The 18,520-nt window shown below is 53.5% G+C and overlaps 7 protein-coding genes across 7 annotated transcripts; 3 read left to right on the top strand and 4 right to left on the bottom strand.

Moving 5' to 3' along the window:
- The first annotated feature begins 305 nt into the window (after positions 1-305).
- On the top strand, positions 306-2,029 carry QC764_403570 (uncharacterized protein). Its single transcript, XM_062946648.1, has 2 exons — positions 306-1,524; positions 1,577-2,029. The coding sequence occupies exons 1-2, from the start codon at positions 571-573 to the stop codon at positions 1,901-1,903; spliced, it is 1,281 nt and encodes a 426-aa protein (XP_062800347.1). The 5' UTR covers positions 306-570; the 3' UTR covers positions 1,904-2,029.
- A 236-nt stretch (positions 2,030-2,265) lies between these two features.
- Positions 2,266-4,968, top strand: QC764_403580 (uncharacterized protein). Its single transcript, XM_062946649.1, has 5 exons — positions 2,266-2,536; positions 2,591-2,737; positions 2,795-2,917; positions 2,979-3,113; positions 3,175-4,968. Exons 1-5 carry the CDS (start codon positions 2,368-2,370, stop codon positions 4,722-4,724), a joined length of 2,124 nt encoding a protein of 707 aa, XP_062800346.1. The 5' UTR covers positions 2,266-2,367; the 3' UTR covers positions 4,725-4,968.
- rpl13 (60S ribosomal protein L13) lies at positions 4,800-6,890 on the bottom strand. Its single transcript, XM_062946650.1, has 5 exons — positions 6,311-6,890; positions 6,175-6,208; positions 6,004-6,050; positions 5,818-5,915; positions 4,800-5,749 (listed from the first exon to the last, which is right to left on the bottom strand). Exons 1-5 carry the CDS (start codon positions 6,311-6,313, stop codon positions 5,290-5,292), a joined length of 642 nt encoding a protein of 213 aa, XP_062800345.1. The 5' UTR covers positions 6,314-6,890; the 3' UTR covers positions 4,800-5,289.
- A 58-nt stretch (positions 6,891-6,948) lies between these two features.
- On the top strand, positions 6,949-7,869 carry QC764_403595 (uncharacterized protein; the record flags this gene model as incomplete). The annotated part of the gene is made up of 1 exon (XM_062946651.1): positions 6,949-7,869. One exon carries the CDS (start codon positions 6,949-6,951, stop codon positions 7,867-7,869), a length of 921 nt encoding a protein of 306 aa, XP_062800344.1.
- Positions 7,870-8,238: 369 nt separating this feature from the next.
- Positions 8,239-10,796, bottom strand: QC764_403600 (uncharacterized protein; the record flags this gene model as incomplete). The annotated part of the gene is made up of 3 exons (XM_062946652.1): positions 8,239-9,903; positions 9,953-10,336; positions 10,392-10,796. The coding sequence occupies 3 exons, from the start codon at positions 10,794-10,796 to the stop codon at positions 8,239-8,241; spliced, it is 2,454 nt and encodes an 817-aa protein (XP_062800343.1).
- A 3,713-nt stretch (positions 10,797-14,509) lies between these two features.
- QC764_0064920 (uncharacterized protein) lies at positions 14,510-15,772 on the bottom strand (the record flags this gene model as incomplete). The annotated part of the gene is made up of 1 exon (XM_062940561.1): positions 14,510-15,772. One exon carries the CDS (start codon positions 15,770-15,772, stop codon positions 14,510-14,512), a length of 1,263 nt encoding a protein of 420 aa, XP_062800342.1.
- Positions 15,773-16,772: 1,000 nt separating this feature from the next.
- On the bottom strand, positions 16,773-18,518 carry QC764_403630 (uncharacterized protein; the record flags this gene model as incomplete). The annotated part of the gene is made up of 1 exon (XM_062946653.1): positions 16,773-18,518. The coding sequence occupies one exon, from the start codon at positions 18,516-18,518 to the stop codon at positions 16,773-16,775; it is 1,746 nt and encodes a 581-aa protein (XP_062800341.1).
- Positions 18,519-18,520: the final 2 nt, after the last annotated feature.

Below are 18,520 nucleotides of genomic sequence, written 5' to 3'. Positions count from 1 at the left end.
GTGAGGCTGATCCCTGGAGTTGAGGAGCTCGTAGGTCCAGGTATATGCTACGAGAGCAAAAGATCGTGGTCGTTGCCGGTGGGAGGAGGTGGTGGTGGACGAGCAGACGAATTGAAAGCTCTCGACGGGCAGTTCTTCGGGATCCCAAAAGTCGTTCGTCAACCTCTGATCATCCAATGATGCGCCAAGCAAGTTTTTTTTGAATTGAGCTAACCCAGCTCGTCGGATATGTGGCTGGAGCTACCATGTCTTAGCTGTATTTTGCTGAATCTTGCACGTAAGCCACACGGCTAGTTGGAGAAAGTGTGGCTGGTGCACCGTCTCTTTTCCCCGGTTCATTGCCCCACATGTTGTAAAAAGTGCTTGGCATCCGATGGAAATTTTGGCCTGGATGTTGAGCGCTCATTGCCCGAGGTGCCTGTCGTCCACTCTGCGTTTGGGATTCGAGATTTGAGAGGACCGGGCAGAGCGAAATACCGACAACCTCTCCCAGTGCCTGAGCCTCCCAACTGTTTTGATCAATTGGGACACCAATAGCCCGCCTCCTCGCTCCGAAAGAATACACAAACCATGCGCCATCTCCCGAGGTTACGGGGCGCCGTCTCCGCGAGCCTGTGCTGCTCCTCTCCGACCCATATCCGTACCACCACCGCTGTAGCTGCCGTCGCGACGACTTCCTCTTCCTCCACAAAGACCCAATCCATTCAAAGGCGAACTCTTTCCACGTCCCTCCCCCGCTCCGACGCTGTTGAAGCCTACACCCCACCACAGGGTCTCAAACCACCCCCACAAGCACGGAAGGCTGCCGTCCGCCCAGACAAGATCACCGACCCCGCATATGAGCCGGCACAAGATGGATTAGAGCTGGAGGAAGTGGGTGGACTGGATGGTTGGTGGGAGAACCCAGACAACTATGGTGTTGGCAGGCAGTGGGTTGGTTATGGCCCCGCAGAGAAGATTACCGACCCAGCCGTTCTCGAGGTGGCGGTTTACCGTGCGTTGGTTGAGGCCATGGTTGCGAGACGGCAAATGAACACGCAGGACACGACTCCCGCTAGGGATGCTCTGCTCGAGTCCGGGTGGGGCCCCGCGGCATTGACGGCCACCACTGTTCAAACCAAGCTGTGCGGTGGCTCACATGGCACTCTTATATTGAAGCCAGCCGAAGACGTCGAGACAGCTACTGCCGCCGAGCAAGAGGCTGAGGTAACTGAGGAGGCCAAGGAACAGCTCGAGGCAGCTGTCGCCCCGGAGCAAGAGGCTGAGGTTGCGGAGGCCAAGGAGGAAGTTAAGACAGCGGTCGCTTCTGAGCAAGTAGCTGAGATAACGGAGGAGACCAAGGAGGAAGCCAAGACAGGTGTCGCTTCCGAGCAGGAGACCGAGACCGAGCTCAAGGAGGAAGTTGACGCAACAGAGGACTCGGCGGACCATGTTATCAGCACTGAAGAGGCCCGGGCGCTATTGAAGGAAATTGGTCATGAATGGAAGCGGCCCATGATCAAGGACCTCATCTACAAATATTTTGTGAGTCTGGCCCCCTCTTTTGCACAACAAACCAGTGCTAACCATATGATAGGTTGCCAAGCGTATCTACAAGCTTACTGGACACAGGATTCCAGATGGCAAGTTGGTCGCTATCAATTCCGGTGGTGTTCTTCTCAAGGAGATCGTGAAGCCACCTAAGGCCAAGAAGCTCGCCGAGGAGATCGAGAACAAGCAGCTCTTCCAGTCTCTACCCAACGTAAAGGTGTTCCCCCGCAGAGTCACACCCATCGACAAGGAGAAGATGGTGGGTCGCTGGAAGGTTATCCGGGAGGAGCTCGAGAGACGCGGCCTCCCTGTTATTGGCACTGCCAATATCGACAATGCGATCGAGAAGAAGTGGGTTACGGGTGCGAAATAAAGCTGCCGGAACCTGCTGGGTTGCTGTGTGTATATTACCGCTGAGGATATCCCTGTGTAACATGTATAATGTAGACAAAACTCAGGTGTCGATGTAACAACATGAGAATTGTGTCTGTTTTGTCAGTCTTTTTGCCGTCGTGATGGTGCATAATCCAAGATCCACCAAACCAAGGGGGAAGTGGCCAACGCCCCAAATGTCATGTGCACGGACCTCATTGCTCACCGTGACTGCACTTGAATGTTGGGAAGTCACAACTGACTTTCAACTGCCATTCTGATGAAGTTGGACCCTACCAACCGAGTGAAAGCAAACGAGGGCTGAACCTCTGCCTGTTCTCTTCTTCTCTTTCTAATAACAATAGCCCAGTATCGACATCTTACCAATCAGTCTTGGGTATCAGTTACATCCCACTACATTCGTTAATAAGTGTCTATCACATCAGCCGCAGAATCATCGCCAAGATGCCTCTCCCTTTGGAAGAGCAGGTTGCCCTCATTCTCAAGGGCAACCCCGGGGAGAAGCCGAAATTCTGGGAAGCAGTGCTGAGAAAGCTGGTTACACTTTTGCCACGCACCGATCGAGATGCGCTCGCTTGCATTTCTGGTCAATTTGCTGTTGCTGCTAGAGACCGTAAGTTTTTTTGCAAAGCTCATATTTCTGGGACGTTGCTGACTTTGTGAGTAGCATCATGGAGAGAAGTCATTGGGAAGTCGGGGCTTCTGTCATTCCTTCTGGACACTGTTCCCGTCTACTATGACGGTGTCTTTCAAGGGTCTCATCCACTCAACAAACAGGCTTTGAGGGTTATTGCCAATGCCTGTGTTGACAATGGTGAGTGGCTACTTCACATCATGTGCAAAGTGAACCTGGTACTGACAAACGGTCTAGATGAGAACAGAAAGGTCGTGGTCGCCTCTGGCAAGCTGACAAACATGCTCAAGATGTTTCTCTCTGAGGACCACCTTCTCCCTTTTGCCGTCATCACCATGCTCAACGTCTGCGTAGATTACAGTAAGCCCCCTCCCCTTCTTCTTCCTCTCTATCCCTATCAATGAGCTAACACTCCTCCTAGGCTCAGCCCAACTCCAAGTCTCCAACGCAGCACTAAGCAAAGTCCTCATCGACCTCATCTCCGGCGAACGCCTCCGAGCATGCGAGGCCCACCTCACCCAAATCATGACCGTCCTTGAACTCCTCACAAACCATGGTATTTCCCCCCTTCCTCGCATGCCCATAACAACCAGCTAACCGCCACCCGCCCTTTGTAGAATCCGAGTTCAAAATCTGCTACCCCCGCACCCCCGCCGCCCTCCTCACCCTGGCCATCAACAAAGAGAACCGCCTCTCGTCCCCCCTCGATCGGGAAATCTTCTTGTCGATCTGCACCTCTGCCCTCTCCTACCTCGTCAATAGAGGCCTCCAGATGTTTTTTATCCAAAACAAGCACTTTAGGCTATTGCAAGAAGCGTTTTTGCAGTCGTATATCAGGTTTGAGACCGCGGGGGAGGATGTAGAAGAGGAGACGAAGCAGCAGCTGAAGCAAGTTCAGCATGGATTTGTGACGCTCTTTGCGGATATTACCGACGTGGAAGGGTTTGGGGATGTGTATGGGATTGATAGTGAGGAGGTGGGGACGTTGGTGGGGTGGTTGGAATTGGAGAAGTTCCCTCAGTTGCAGAACGCGGCTTGTTTGGCGTTGGGGAATTTGGGGAGGAGTGATGAGTCGACTAAGAAGTTGTTGCCGAGAGTTGGTGAAGGGATGGTGAAAATTTTGGGGAGGTCAGTCCCCGGGAAGGTGAGGCAGGGAGAGCGGCCGAGCTTGCAGCTGACGCATGCTGCGTTGGGGTTTGCGAAGAACTTGGCTATCCCGGCGGCGAATAAACCGGTGTTGGGGGAGATGTTGTTGAAGAGTGGCACTTTGGCTGGGTTGTGGGAGGGGTTTGGGAATAGTCAGCCGAGTATGATGTTTGCTGCTGTGAGCTTGGGGAGGTTGTTGCTTGTGGGGTGTAGGGAGAATGTGAGGTTAGTTTGCAAGCCGGTGTCGATTGCCTCTGACGAAAAGGATGAGAACGGCCTGGCTTCAGCGGAGTCATCTTCTCAGGGGGGGACGGCAACATACAGGACGAACCTTGACCTGTTGTACCGCTCGGCTACTGGCTCTCCAAACGAGGATCCTACCAAGCTTGAGGCTGCCAGGGCGGTGGTTTCGGCGGTTTGTAGAGTCTTGTCTCAGGATCCTGGGGTGTTGGGGTCCTCGGGGGAGCTGGAGGAGTTCTACAAGACACACTCGGACATTATTGCTGGGTCGTTTACGACGATGCTCACGCAGGCAAAGTGGCCGTCTGTCAAGTCGGATGCAATTACTGTTTTGGCGCTCATGGCGAGTCAACACCCTGAGGGGTCCAACATGGCGCTCAAGGTGGTGGAAGACACGGCAGCGGAAGAGGGGGTCTTGAAGGCGCTTGTGAAGGCTGCGACGGGGGATGATGAGATGGTGGGCAAGTTTCTTGGGACTGGTGACAACAGAGTGGAAGAGCTTGAAGAGGAGAAGCAGGGTAAGAATGATGAGGAAAAAGAAACAAAGGAAGTTTCGGAGTTGGTCCAGGGGTTGGGACTGGAACCTCAGCAGGCTAACGCCCAGGCGCAGAAGCAGCCAGAGAGGATGGTCAAGGTTGACAGGGAGAATGCCCTAGTGCTGATAGCTATGTTGCTAGGGATGTTCAAAGATCAGATGTCACCTGCTAGGAGGAGGCTGGTCGAGGCCGTGCTGGAGAGAGGAGGGGAGTTGGTGGTGAAGGATAGGGAGGGGACGAGCTAGGTGTAGGAAATACCTGGGGGATATGTGCGCATGTCTTCGAGACCTCCCACGCCTGGAACCATGTTGGAGGTGAACACTTGGGGGTCGAACTCCCCGTTTGGCTTGCCTGAGGGGGGACGCTTCTATTATCTCGTATAAAGCCTGGATGTGTGACTGTTCAGAGTTGATGGAGGTATATCAGTGGCAGTAAACTCCAGAGGGACAACCTGTACAGCGTTGTAACAGCGAAACATGTAAACAGCATTCATAATTGAACCATTATTTGTAGAAAAACCCAGTCAATTACCGCTGATCACCCGAAAATCATGTGTGGCCATCAATCATGCTTTTTTTTTCCCTTTGTCCATTCATTTTGTGAATGCTCTAAATCCCTATGATGCGTGTTATCTGCCCGAACCCGAGGGTCTGCCCCCGAACTACACAGCCATGGAGAGAGAACGTTTTATTGTTCCCGTCCGGGATACCGGGAAAAGCAGAAATGCAGACCAGCAGAACCAGCCCAATGAACACCTCAGGGAATCATTCCTAACCGTTGCACCCCAACACAAAAAGAAGAACCAGACGCCTATTTCTTGGCCTTCTCCTCGTCGGCCTTGTCCTTGGCGCGCTTCTCGCGGATGCCCTGGTAGCGGGCATCGGATCTGGCCTTGCGGAGGGCCTTGTAGGCACCGCCCTCGACGTTCTTGGGGAGGTCGCTCTTGGAGATCTCGGTGAAGCCAGGAGCAAGAGGGGCACCAAGACCGAAAGCGGAGGCAATGGTCTTGACGGTCTCGCCGGACTGCTGGTCCTTGGGGGTGTCGGCCTTTTTGACCTTGTTGGACTTGCGGGGGAAGACGATCAAGCGGGCCTTGTAGGCCTTGAGGCGCTCGACATTGGCGGCAAGGGACTCCTCGGAGAGGTTGGCACGGCGGGGGTCGACGGCAATGCCGATGGTGGGAGCATAAAGCTTGGGGATACCGGCAGCCTTGAGCTCAGCGAGGGAGAAACCACGGCCGAGGCGTGTCCGACGGTTATACTTGATGGTGCTGCACAGAATCTCGTTAGACCACATCCTCCACTACATATTCCTCCGTTGCTGCTGGAATAAACTCACGGGCATCTGACGATGGGGCGGAGCTTGTCGACGGGGCGAGGGGCAACGGCAGCAGCCTTCGCACGGCGCGCCAGACGGCGGGTGACCTTCTTGCCGGGCTATATTTTCCATCACGTCAGAATTGAGGTTCCCATGTGTTTTCGAGATTATCGGCCGCTATCCCCAGCTCGATCGATGATTACGAACCTGGTCGAAGTGGCACCGCACGCGCCTCTGCCAATCCTTGCGGAAATCTGAAATTCGATGTCAGTCGCTGTGTTCTTCCAAAATCTTCGTAGCCCGGGTTTGGCATCGTCATCGTCTCGTCGGAGTCGCTGTCGGTCGCTGGACTGGGATGTGTAGATGAATATTGCTTACGGTTGTTGGGAATCTGCTGGTTGTGCTTGATCGCCTGGATTTCGAAGAGACTCGGTCAGTAAATCGACGAACAGCAATTGGGCCATCGACGGCAGCAATCGATGATGCCGTCGTTTGCAACAACGAGGGTACTCACCATTGTGAATGTTGTGGATCAAGCCCCTCTGGTCCCTCTGTTGTCGAAAGTATCACCGGTCGTGCAAGATGCAATTTGGGAGGTGGCTCTGCTTGAAGGGCGCTCACCAAATTTTTGGCAGGGCTTGAAAACCCTATGAAAGCGGTGTGAAATTCAGATTGGCCCGCACCAGAGGAAGTGGGGCAGTCGGCAAAAATGGCCTGTGCGGCAGCCGGGGTGGAGACCAGTTGGCAAGCAGCTGTTCTCCCTGCACCCTGTCACTCTGCAACATCATCAACACCGAGGAAGGAGCGGCAACAACACCATGCTGTTATTTGCAACAGCATCCACAGCTCTGATTCTGGAGAGATCCCGTCAGTATTCTCTGCGCCAGATTACTTTGGATAAGAATGAATTGTGATGAATGACTATCTAGACATAATGAGGTACCATCCATGCCTTTGTCAGGGTGTGAAGGCCATACGGAGTATGGCTGGTAGCTAGCTGCCTCGCGAACTTTATTGTCTGAGCATCGTTCCTTCCGTTTAAGAGTGACGCGCTTGATCATGGGTTGAATCCACTCATTTCCCGGCTTCCATCTTCTCTCTGCTACGATTCTCTCGCTCAACATCTTGTGTGTGTTGACTTTGACTGTCACGATGGCCTCTGACCAGAAGCCCTTGAACGGATTCCAAATGCCTCCCAGCAACAAGACTGAGAACTGTCCTCAAGGCACCGTCGATTCCCAAGCCAATCCCGCGATGTCTTCCACCAGCGCGACCCCTCCCCCAAATTCGCTGGCCCCTCATGTTCAAGTGTCTTTTGGGTCCCCTTCTACCATCACCAGCCCAGCCCCGTTCAATCGCGCCGTCTCTGTTCCCAGAGGTACCCCAAAATCCTTTTCCTCCCAATTAAATGCAGTGTCTTGGTCCACTCAGGACATCGCCGACGTCCGTAATGAACTCCGGAAAGCGCTACCATTCTACAAGAACATCTATGCCACCCTCGAGGTCCAACCCGAGGTCGTCTCCAGGCTCGACGTCCTCCAGCATCTGGGAGTCAACATCCACCACCCTCACATTGCTCGTCCTGGCGGCCTGGGTAGCCTGCTTGGAATCTGGAATGAGCTGGCTGGATACTCCAACAAGCAAATTCGGGATTTGAAGAACAAGAATGCCAGTCTGAATCATGAGATCAGCAACTTGAAGAGAAAGGTTGCCGACCTCGAAGCTAGTGACACAAAGCCCGATCAAGAGATGGCCGGTACCGAAAAGAAAGAAACCGCCAAAGAGCCCACCCGATTTGATGGCTCCGAGCCTAACAAGTATGTTCGGTATTTCAACTTTATGCTCTGGAAACGCGACATCACCCGCGCCTGGAGCGACAAGCCAGACACCTTCAAAACGGAGAAGGTCAAGATCTGCTACATCTTGTTTTTCCTTGACGGCGATGCTTTTTGGGATATTGCTGATGCTGTCGAGGCGATTGTGAACAGCGATCAGAGCAGCGATGCTTGGGAGTTCAAGACGGGCGAGGAGCTGCTCGATCACCTCACAGAGAAATATGGGAAGCGAGAGTAGCTGAAGATACTCCAGCGCTTGACCATGTTTATGGATTGTTACAATATCAAGGGAAGGGATATGGTGATTCTTGTAATGGGAGGAGCAGATTCAAGTGGGGAACCTATCTTATCTCTGACTGAAGGATACCTACCTTGAAGGATGCAGATTGGGATGGGATATGTGGTAGCGTCATACCTATACAGATCTGTTGAGCATGAGCTGTATCAAAACTCTGATTTGCGATAACTGGCAAACTGAACACACATGTTACGCTCCATAGCATTGACCACCTGTCAACATTCTGACCAAGTATATTGATAATGACGACATATATTTATTTAAATACAAGATAAGTGTTACTTAGGCATGTGCTGTTGATACAAAATGCTAAGCGTACAACATCATCCTCCTCTGCTTCCCACAACCCCCTCTGGCAACAGGCCCTGGCGTCCGAGTGACCACAGCCCTCTTGAACCCATTCACCAACCCATCCACCGGATCTCTCACCACCCCGCCTCCAAGGACCAACCCATTACCCAGTCTCTGCAACCCCGACAGCGCCCTCCCAACCATGTCATAATCCCCAAAGAACCCATGAGCCCTCACATCATCCCCTGTAGTCGAAGAACCGGTCATCCCATGCCCCAACGTAACCCCCCAAACCCCTCCCCCACCCAACATAATCGCATGCGCCTCCACGTCGTCGTCCCTTTCAAGCAAAACAGAGTAAATAAACCCCGTATACCTCACCCTCCCCCCCGCCTTCATCTCCCGCGGGAAAACCCACTTTTCCCCAACCCTAACAGGATGCCACCCCGTAACCAAAAACCTTTGCCGTCCCCCCTGAACAACTGTCATCCCCATTCTTCTCACGGGGGTTTTCATCACCGCAGCAACCTTTCTCTCTCCCCTCGGAGTCAACACCCTTGCCCCCCTTCGCAAAGAACCAATCTTGACGCTGTTGCCGTTTGCCAACGTGACGAGGGTGAAACCGGCAAAACAAGCCCCTTCTTCGTCATTGTAATCTGACATGTTGATTGTGACGTTGGCGGTGTTGTATACATCACCACTGTTGCCAGCACCGCTGCCCCACTTCCAGCCTTCGTCTCTATAATCCTGGGTGTCGTACGCCGGCGGGGAATCAGAGGCGGGGGTGTACCGGGCGTAGACTGGTGGCAGGGCATTGCTCGGCTTTGGGGCGGGGAGGTGGTCGAACGCGTCGTCTAATTTGTCTCTGCAGGTGATGAATAAAGGGGAGTGGGCTCCGTATTGTTTTGGGCCGGCGTCTTTGAAGGTGTTGCAGATTTGGCGGGCGTGGGCGCCGGCTAGGGAGGGGAGGTAGTGTTTTCCCCAGCGGAAGTAATATTGCGTGTTTGTCAGCGCGAGGGCGATCTGACCGGTCCAGGATGAGGGGGGGGTGGTTAAGGGGTCGATGTTGAGGCCGCAGAGGTCGATGAGGAGGGATTTGCAGCCTGGGTGGGTGGTGGTGTATTTCACGGCGGGGAGGGAGTTGACGAGGGCGGTGAGTTGGGACGGGATGTCGTCGGGGAGGTCGGAGAGGGGTTGGTGCTCGTTTTCGAAGTCGAGGGGGAAGAACTTGGAGATGAAGGAGATGAGGGAGGAGCGGGAGATGTGGTAGGCTATTTCGGCAGGGGGGAGGGAGACGGAGTGGTCGGTGATGTTGCGTTTGGCGGTGAGACGGGTGGGTTGGTTGGGGTTGAAGGAGTGGGTGTCTTCGTGAAATTTGAGGACTACTGTGATGGTTGGGAGCGGGGTAGAGCTTTTTTTGGTCTTGACGGACTTGATGTACTCTGAGGTGCAGTTGTAGCTGAGGTAGATTTCTCGGGATTGGCCGTATTGGAGGTTGCCGAGGGAGATGTAGAGAGTTTTATTGGGAGAGTCGTCCCCAGATGGTGAAGATGGTTGTTGTTTCTCCACGGCATCGCCTGTTGTCTGTCTGAGCTCCAGCGGCGCTGGGTAGGTGAGCTGGAGTTCGGCATTGGTTGCGAAAGTTGACTGGAGATTAGCGACAGCATGTACGAAGACAGTTCCCTGTATTCGTTAGTGCTCTGAATTCAAACCAAATGATAATAAAACTTACAATCATGCCGGCATCTGGAATGAAGGAGTAGTTGCCACCGCCGACCTCGGCAATCGACTTGAGCAGACCAGATCGCAAGCTATACCCAAATCCAAAAGTGTGAATGGAGGCAGGAAGGGTACTCCACTGCCTGAGTTTGGCCACATATCCCTGATTTGGGCACTGGTGATTCGGCATGCCATCTGTGAGAACTAACAAGGCCGGTACTCGGCCACTGCCAGGGTTGCGACGGTCATTGACTGCCTTGAGATTGTTATTGAACAAACTGAGGCCATCACGGATACCATGCCACAGATTGGTCATAGATAACGGCTGTAACGCATCAAGCTGCTTGAGGATCTTGGCCTTGTTGGCTGGTGTCATGTATGTGAGCTCTCGAACCACCTATTTTCAGCTGTTAGTCTTGAGGTCTCCAAGGCGCACACAGACGTAAACTTGCCTTGCTGCTGGTGCTGAACGTCACAATCCCCAACCTGTCATGATCGTCCAATGTCTCCAAGATAGTCTTGGCTGCGTGCCTCACAAGATCCAGCACCGACAAGCCATAATGCTCTCCTTCTGTGCCGTTCTTTGCTGGAACAGGTGCATCTGCACCCATGCTGCCTGACACATCGATCGAGAGGACCAAATCAAGAGGCACATGGTTTCGTTCTCGTAAGTCTTCAAGCTCGGGTTCTTTGGGTGGGTCAATCTTGATTAATACACCATCTTCGGTCTCAAGAGGGTGGATCTGAAGCATCGACTGTGATCTTGGGAGCTCCTCCTTCTCTCGGGTTCTCAGGGGTAGTGTCGAATTCGAGGCACTAGGCGTCCTTCCCCAGTTACAAAGATTGATTCGGACCATGATGGTTATTGAGCTGGAAAAAAAGGCTTTTCTGTGTGTAGGTGAGGGCAGGAGGTATATTCCCGGTTCTCAAAGTGTTGAACTGAACGCAAAGGCGGCCTAAATAGGAGTGCGAGGTGGAGGATCAGTAGGATCAAAAGAGGTATGTATCACTGGCTGAGTAGATGCTGCAGGCCACCAATGTCGAGTTGCTGACGGCGTCTGAATGGTGAGATGAGGACTGAATGTGCAACGTCAAAAGTGAGATGGTTATAAAGCTTCTTTGAATACCTAGAGGATCACTATAAACAAGAGGCCCCTATCCCGGGAGGCCATCAGGAATGCCTTGTGCCGCTTTCATGTGTCAGGAAGTCCTCGCATGACCCACTGCGAAGTGGATGACGGCTTTCGAGATTGCCCACTGCCAAAAGCCATTCATAGAAGGAATTCTGTTGCTGGCGGATATACGGCAGCACAGCCTACCTCGAATTCCTCCACCCTGTGGCTGAAATGCTGCCTTCAAAGTGCCGGTTGGAACCAGCTCCGAACGCTATTGTTCCATCATACTCGGGAAACGGAGATGCGGTGAGATGCGGCGGCTGACTAGTAGTGCTGTCCTCATCGTGGCCGGGCCTGGCCGCTCCTTTGCAGAGGCTGGTGAAGTGTTGGCGGGCATTGCGGCGTTGCCACGTCGAGGGAGCCGTCGACAACACCAGCCAAATTTGTAAATGCGGCCTCGGCTTCTCGGACCTCGAATTGCCCCCCTTGGGAATTCGTGCAAACCTAATCGGCATTAATTCTTAGCATCTGAGCATTGTTCAAGCAAGTAGAAAAGACAGGCACCCCAAGTCAAAAGATCTGGAGGGATGAGACGCCAACGGGAATGCCTCGGCGGGTGATTGGAGCACTTTTTAATTCCACTTCCTGGGTCGAATCCTGCAAGTTGCCTCTGTTGTGTGGGTTGGCACGGTTGGCCGTGTGTGCCTTGTGGTGGGTTAGTGGAGTGAGATTGTCTGAGCATACCGCCACCTGCCACACAACTGCGTATGGCTGGAATTTCGAGCCCCGGCTGGGTGGCAGCCAATCTCCACATTCCACCTTACTTCACTTCATTGCCTTTTCCAGCATCTCAGTTTCTTAGAGATGCAACAAGTCTGCCCTCTTCCTTCGTGCTGATTCGGTCACCGACGCTTGTGAGCCGCCGAACATGTGTTTGAGCCTCGTGTATCTCTCCCCATCGGAACTGCAGTGCTTCATCTCAGTTACCCAGCATTCCCGCTTCTCTCATAATCGTGTCGACAGTTCTCGGCCCAGAATGAGAGCCTCATGTCCTACAGACAAAGGAATTGTCGAGGCGGCATCTTTTCGGATACACCACCCACGTCAGTCCCGTCAGTGCGTTTCTTTGATCGTGTGTCCCACAGGGTCTTCGGGGTCGTTTCTTCCCTATTCGGACGATCCCCCACTCAATAGAAAGTTGCCGGCCACGACGGCGGCGAACCACAGGGCTGGGAATGGTGAGGGTGGTGATGGTGTCGCTCCGGGGGATTCCGGCAGCCCCCACGAAACAAAACGTTACCAAATCTCGAAAGCTCATGGCTTTCTCTGATTGGTGACAGTCTGGTGACGCAGCCAATCCCGAGAGCTTGATTAGCTGCGGGGAAGCTTCGATCACACCCAAGCTACTGCGGCCAGGGGATGCACTGCATGGACTGTGGGAGACATTGCAGTTCGCACCAGGCCATTTTGAACCTTCTTTGAGGTCCATCTCACGATTTTCCCAGAGAAAAGCGGCTGATCCAAGGGTGTTTTCCAAGACAATTCTCGGTCAACAGGGCGCCTGGGGAACAAAGACACCCCAAGTCATCTCCCGCTTCTCCGGAAACCGGCCTCAGCCTGGCTTCCTATTCGTTGTGGTCATGCGACCTCGACCTCCAAGCCATCACCCAAACGCCCACACCTTCCGGGGAAACTTGCCACCCCAAGGCAGTCCTGACCTTTGAGTTTCAGTATATAGCTCGGTAGCCCCCAACTGCGTAGCTAGGCTGCACTTCTTTTCTTTCTCTTCCCTACCATCATTGCTCCAGTCCTGCCATCTGCTCAAACATCAAGACAAACATAATCTCTGTTCAGCATCGCAGCCTCGAGCTAGTACCCTTGCAAACACCTCCATAATGTCTGCCTACCAACCTCGCTGCTGCCAGTGCGGAGCTATGCTCGTCATCAGCAACTCCTGTGTCCACTGCCAGCACCCCCAATGCGGCGAGTGCGTCTAAGCGCCAGTCACCTCGATACAGTCATCTTCCCTGGTGGAAGCCTTGACATGAGGACAGCGCTCTCAATGCGCCTCTTTCTTACTACACCCTACACCACTCGCCCCTCGCCAGCCAGGAGTCACATCACGGGACAGCCCCGTGACCTCCATCTCACCAACACCTCACCGAAACCTTTTCACATCATACCTCTCCCCTCGATATCTTTGCCCACTTCATCCCCTCTTGAAAACCAGAGGAGGATGACATCACCAACCGCTAGTCACTAGGGCTACACTAGCGGCATAAAACCTACTAGTGTCCTGGTGGAGAAGGGATTTATTTCTCGTCGATTAAGTACTCGAGCGATGCTACTTGCGTTGAAAAGGGGAAGGGAATAGGGTTGATTGTTGGCTTGGAGGGAATGGTTTGAGGACTTATTTGATACCCGCTATTTTTGTTCCGATTTGTGTTGATTTTGGTTAAGGAAGCCAGCGGTGACGGAAACAGGACGTTGGGAAGTACTTTTTCAAGGAAGTTTATGTTTGTGTATCATGAGTAGAATGGACTAATTGATGAACTTTTCTCGAATATATTGGTCTGAATGCACCTATTTAACATAAGATACATGGGAGCATGGAGACGAATTTACAACTCTAATCCAGATGCTCTGGCCAGTCGCACGAACCGGGTAATGTGCCATTGTCATACTCTGTAGGTTGAATAAACATTTTTCGCTCAGGCCTTGGCCAATGTTTACGTTCACCCCTCAACAGGAAGAGCAGGTCCAACTCATTCCCATATAGCCAACAGACAGACTGTATACGTATAGCAGTCAGGGATTGGGGAAGGAAATCATTAAACAAACGCTACAAGCAAATTGGGAATCCATGAACCATAAATAAAGAGACAATATACCTACCTGCCTAGGGTAGTCATGAGTTTGACGACTAGCGTGTTATTCAACTGCATCCACACTCTGATGCAATTTTTGAGGCCAACAAGGTGGCAGAGAAACCACTAACATAGTTGGGACGGATGCTACCCACCAAATCTGTAGAAGATCTTTATATCTCAATGTTCTCAACACAGTTCCCCCCGCCCCCCTTTCAATTTTAGCATCACACCCTAGGTAACACGATGTTGCATTTTCTTTTCTTGATAACCCCAGTCTTCTCTGTTCATAATCCAAGCTCGTTTATGTGAAACCATAGCTTCTTTGAATCTTGAGTCTTATACGACCATAGATGGATAAATATAGTATGACGTATGTGATCTCGCCTAAGGAGTCGCGACAAGAACACATGCCCAGAGTAGTGGAAACAGGTCCGTTGTGATTTTTATACACAGCATACAGGGCAACATTTATAATGTAAACACATGTCTTCATTATCCATTCCCAATTTTCCAACCCAGTACCTAACCAAGACACTAAATCGTACAGGACGCTATACTACCACACCCATCCCCCCCTTGGTTTGCTTACTCCCGAACGAAAACACCAGCCATACCCATACCAGTACCAATGCACATGCTCACAACACCAACCTCACCACCCGTCCTCTGGAGACCATGCATGAGCGTGCTGACCATTCTCGCACCAGTAGCACCAAGAGGATGACCCAGCGCGATAGCACCGCCATCAGGGTTGACCTTGCCAGCCGCCAACTCCTTCTCCAACCCCAACTCCCTCACACAGTACAGCGCCTGGGAAGCAAACGCCTCGTTAATCTCCCACCGATCAACATCCTCACTCTTCAACCCAAGCTGGTTCAACAACTTAGGAATCGCAATCGCAGGCCCAATCCCCATCTCATCCGGCTTGCACCCCGCAACAGCACTAGCAACAAACTTGCCCATAATCTGCCCCGTCAACCCAAGCTCAGTAGCGGTACTCCGTCTCATCAACAGCGCCGCCGCAGCCCCATCGCTAACCTGGCTGGAATTCCCCGCCGTGCTCCTCCCATCAGGCTTGAACGCCGGCTTCAGCTTCGCCAGCTTGTCAAGCGTGACCCCCTCCCTGATCCCGTCATCCTTTGTCACAGTCACCCTCTGCTCCTCCCCAACTTTATTCCCCTGCTTATCCACCTCTTGGAACCTGGTGTGGACAGGAACAACCTCCTTGTCAAACCACCCCTCCTTCACCGCGCGGGCAGCACGAGCATGGGACTCCACAGCCAGGGCATCCTGATCTTCCCTCGAGACGTTATACCTCTCGGCAACATTCTCACTCGTGATCCCCATGCTCATCACGCAATCCCTCGCCTCTTTGACGGGACTCTCCTTCAACTCAGGCCAGACATCAACTGGAATCGCCCTCGTGCCGTAGTTCCTTGTCATGCTCTCCATACCGGCTCCAATACCAACACTGATCATCTCGGTCTTGATCTGGCTTGCAACCAAGGTGATCGCCTGGAGCGACGAGGCACAAGCCCGGTTGGCGGTGTAAAGGGAGGTGGAGCTCGTGTCAAAACCGGGGGTGTGGTTGAGCGCCATGCGGGCAGCCTTAGACCCGCCGAGCTCGTTGAGGACCACGCCGACGGCGACATCCTCGATGAGTTTCGGGTCGAGATTGGGGTTGGCGTCGAGGGTGGCTTTGAGGACGGTGGACAGCAACTCTTCGGGGTAGGCGTCTTTCAGGCCGCCCTTGTAGGACCTGGTGATGGGGGTGCGCAGGGCAGAGAGGATGACCACGTCGGTGGGGGCTTTGGTGAGGACGGATTTGAGGCCGCGGGGGAGGGACATTTTGGCGGTTGTTTTTTTTTCTGAGATGTGGCTTCGTGGGTGGTGGAAAAAAAGGCAGACCGGTATAGGAGGGGGTTGTGAGTTCGGCAGTTGTGTTGGTGAGTGAAGTGATCGGAACGCTACACCAAGACGACAGACAGCAGGCAGCTACAGACAAACGGACGGACGTGGAGGGTATCGTTCAGATAAAACCAAAAAGAAAAGAAGAAAAAAGGAGGCAAAAGTAAGAAACCGGAAACAAAACAAAAGTAAATAAAAGGAATCGGGTTTTCTCGCGGCCGCGAAACCGGGGACGTGGATTCCACACCAGACCTCAACCGCCCACCATGTCCCCCGGCAACTGGGCGTGCTGGGGACGCAGCTGGGGAAAATCGCAAACCCGGGAGGCAAATTCGGGCACTGCGGGCAGCGGACTGGGGGTGGGCGGCACTCAATTTCGGCATGCGGGGTCCCCACACCCATAAATCTGTCACCGGGAGATGGATCACGAGGCGCCTGCAAACTGGAGCCATCCCCGGGATGGGTTCCGAACACTTGTCATTGACGTTGCAAGAGATCCGGCTCGGTCCGGCCATAGTGTGCATATCTTCTCCGAGCCGGGCCTTTGGTGACAGAAACAATGCTAGTATATATGTTCCATATTACCCTGCTTGCAATCCTATCCCACCCCATTCTTGACCCTTTTTCACCTGAACGAAAACGCCCAGTCATCAAGATATCTACACCTCAGCAATGATGGCACTTTTGATCATATCCAAACGTAGAATAATCCAACACATGCAAGAAGCAAGGGCTGCAAAGCCCGGCCATAATCATGACCCCATGAATGAACCACCACACCCGACCGCAATCAAAAGCAATCTGTGCCCATCTTATGTCAAGAAGCTCCAACTCCATAAAAGCAAAGGTCCCCAGAAGCAAATAGAGACAAGATCCTCCTAGGCCAATTTCTTCCATTGCTGCGACGGCCCCTCGCACCCATCCTCTTTCATCCCATTTCTCAAGCCGACTCCTGGCTGTACTGTATCCCCAGCCCAACCCTTCCATCTCTCAACTTTTTGCTTTTGACACCACCGACGGCATAGACATCCATAGTCCGCTCAAGCTCACCAAGCTTCCTCTTCCCACCCCCGGCCAAAGCACCACCGCTCTTATTCAATGGCCCAAACAGCTTCGCCTGAAGCTTCGCGCTCTTATCCGCCGCGGCTGGCGTCCCATCTCGTGAGTTTTGTACCGAAGCCGCAACCTCGAAGCTCTCCCTCGGATCCCACCTCAACATCTCCGACGCGGCCTGGCTGGCCTGACTCTCATAAATCTCCTCCTCTTCCACCTCCTCCCCATCTTGTACCCTCTGTGACCCGCGAGACCGCTGCGAGCTGACAGACGCACGGGGGGCAAATGGTGCCGCAGTAGTAATGGACCTCAGTGCTTGCCGTGCCAACTCCTCGTTATCATCCGCCGAGATGGTCGACTCCCTACTCCTGCGTTGCTCACGCTCAGCACTCTTGGGTGCGGTGGGAGTGTGGGCCAAAAATCGAGGAAATCGCTGTGGTGGTTCGGTCTGGGGAACTAGGTCGACTGATGGTAATAATCCTCCGTTATCACCGCGAAATCGCACCGGCGTGGTAGGGAGGGAAGACATGGACTGTACGTTTCGAGTGTGCTTAGGTCCTACGGCGGCCCGTGGGCGGTGACCAGTGATTGGCGTCGATGGCGCGCTGTTGTTATCCTGGCTGAGTGCTTCAAGCAGATCGGCCAAATTGTGACCACGGCCCCGATGATGGACCTCCTTCTGTGCTGACCTAGGCGTTTGTCGCGGTGTAGCCCGCTGCTGTTGAGGGCTCTGCACCTGTGTGACCTTGGGCGTCAGAGCCCCATGGAACATACCCCCAGGACTACAGAGGATATGAAAGTGTTCACGGTTCTCCCGGATGCGGTTGAGCATGACCTCCCGATCCTCCTGTAAGCTGGTAATCTGGTCGGCGCGCTCTTCCAAAACCTTCCTGGCGCCCCTAAGCCGCTGGTTGAGCGCCTTGTTTTCCTCTACCAACTCCTTGTACATCTCCTCGAGCTTCATGTACCGCGCCTGTGCGGTTTCGGTCGCTGTGCTGATTTCGCGCCGGGCTTGCCGAGCTGATTCGGCCTTTTGCAAAACGTCCACCTCCCGTCTGGTGAGCTCGTGCTCGACTTGCGCTCGGTTCGCATCTTCTTGGGCCTGGAATGTGAGCAGCACGTTCTGCATGCGGTGGTGGGCTGCCTGCATCTTGACCTGAGCGTGTTCGGCCACCAGGCTCTGGAGCATGCGACGAAGGGTCTCGGGGGATGCCTCTGAAATTTGTTCCTGCGTTGGTGTCATGTATCCAGGCACGCCATCTTCTCTCTTGACTGCTGCCAGGCCGGTTTCTGGGGGCGAGACGATGCCAGTGAGCTGTGAAGATCCATTGAAGGCCTGGACGTTGAAGGGAGCGGCAGCGGCGACGCCAGGTACTTGTGAGGAGGGGGGTGGGGTGAGAGACGAGGGAATAACGGCGGGTACGGCAAGATCGTCGGTGCTGTCAGATCGGAAAGACGCTGTAGTGTGGTGCAGCGGGGAGTTGGGCATCTCGGTAGCCGGGATGCTCTGCTGCGACATGGGGATGACTGTATCGTCGTCGAGGGGCGTGCTAGGTCCATCGACCATGAGGCGATCTTCATAGGGAATGCCATTCACCATGATCTGCGAGGACTGGTCCGAGTCCGACGCCATGT

The sequence above is a fragment of the Podospora pseudoanserina genome, chromosome 4 (assembly GCF_035222485.1).
Source record: "Podospora pseudoanserina strain CBS 124.78 chromosome 4, whole genome shotgun sequence".
Taxonomy (NCBI): Eukaryota; Fungi; Ascomycota; class Sordariomycetes; order Sordariales; family Podosporaceae; genus Podospora; species Podospora pseudoanserina.
This window is presented reverse-complemented; position numbering and strand designations above follow the sequence as displayed.